General features: G+C 60.4%; 2 protein-coding genes across 2 annotated transcripts in view; both read right to left on the bottom strand.

The window, feature by feature from the left end:
• Positions 1-940, bottom strand: part of LOC127750276 (uncharacterized) — a 6,622-nt gene continuing 5,682 nt past the window's right edge. Inside the window, exons 2-4 of the mRNA XM_052271475.1 lie at positions 610-681; positions 393-416; positions 1-312 (exon numbers count right to left, since the gene is read on the bottom strand). Of these exons, the coding sequence (XP_052127435.1) occupies positions 56-312; positions 393-416; positions 610-667 (339 nt within the window). The 5' untranslated portion in view covers positions 668-681 and the 3' untranslated portion in view covers positions 1-55. The remainder of the gene's footprint in view (positions 313-392; positions 417-609; positions 682-940) is intronic.
• The window catches only part of LOC113209045 (uncharacterized MFS-type transporter C09D4.1), a 12,646-nt gene that overhangs the window by 7,605 nt on the left and 4,101 nt on the right, over positions 1-940 (bottom strand). The gene's annotated exons all lie outside the window — the stretch shown is intronic.

Below are 940 nucleotides of genomic sequence, written 5' to 3'. Positions count from 1 at the left end.
TTCGGCCACCCCTACGCCACCCTTAGGCCGGCACTCGGCCGCCCTTTGATTGCCCCTAGGCCACCCTTAGGCCGCCCTTACGCCACCCTAAGGCCACCCCACTCACCGACACTTGGATACCGGCCACGCTCCCCAGCGAGTCGAACAAGAGGCACACGCGGTAGTCATTGTCCCTGCACCAGACCGTCACGCCCTTGTTCGTCAGAACGCCGTCGGCCTTCGCCCACTTGTCCTTGGCGGCATCCGCGGTCGTGCGCGGCAGGTCGAAAAAGCTCGTCAGGTGCAGCGGGTCCGGGATCAGGCCGTACTTTGCTGTGGGCAGGAAGCTCATGACGTGAAAAGTAAATTTAAAAGCCCGCCTTGCGTACCGCACCCTCGCTGCAATAACGCACCCGTCAGGTGATTTAGCTCAGCGCCTGCAACAGAAATGGATGAAAGTTAGCTAAAGGTCTCGTCCGCTGGAGGGCGATCAGGAAAGGGCCCCCGGACTTTCTGACTTCCGGTGCCAATCTTGAATAGTCCTCAAAAACTTTTTTTTTATTCAAAAGGGTAAACAAAAGGCCCGCGAGGGGTACTTCGCCATAAATTCGAGCCCTTCCCGAGACCTACCTTGAGCAGCGGCCGCGAGTCCGCAGAGGCCGGCGAGCACGACCAGAGGGGCGTGCATGGCGATGGCTGTTTTGCAGCTTGGAGGCGAAGTGCCGTCCCCGTCGCCACCCGCCGGGTACTTATGGCGGCACACGACCCCCGGCGCGCGTGGCGCCTAGCGCGCTCAGCGCTCACCTGATCCGCATCCGACAAAACATGTGCGAGGTTTCCCCGAAACACGCTGCTCGTCATGGCAAATGAAACCATACTACACGGGAATCAGCTCATTGTGATGGGCGGTGCCCCTTGAACCCGCCTTGCACCTGCACTAATATGGCGCGAGGTCCCCCCC

The sequence above is a fragment of the Frankliniella occidentalis genome, unplaced genomic scaffold (assembly GCF_000697945.3).
Source record: "Frankliniella occidentalis isolate FOCC.00 unplaced genomic scaffold, Focc_3.1 Scaffold163, whole genome shotgun sequence".
NCBI lineage: Eukaryota > Metazoa > Arthropoda > Insecta > Thysanoptera > Thripidae > Frankliniella > Frankliniella occidentalis.
This window is presented reverse-complemented; position numbering and strand designations above follow the sequence as displayed.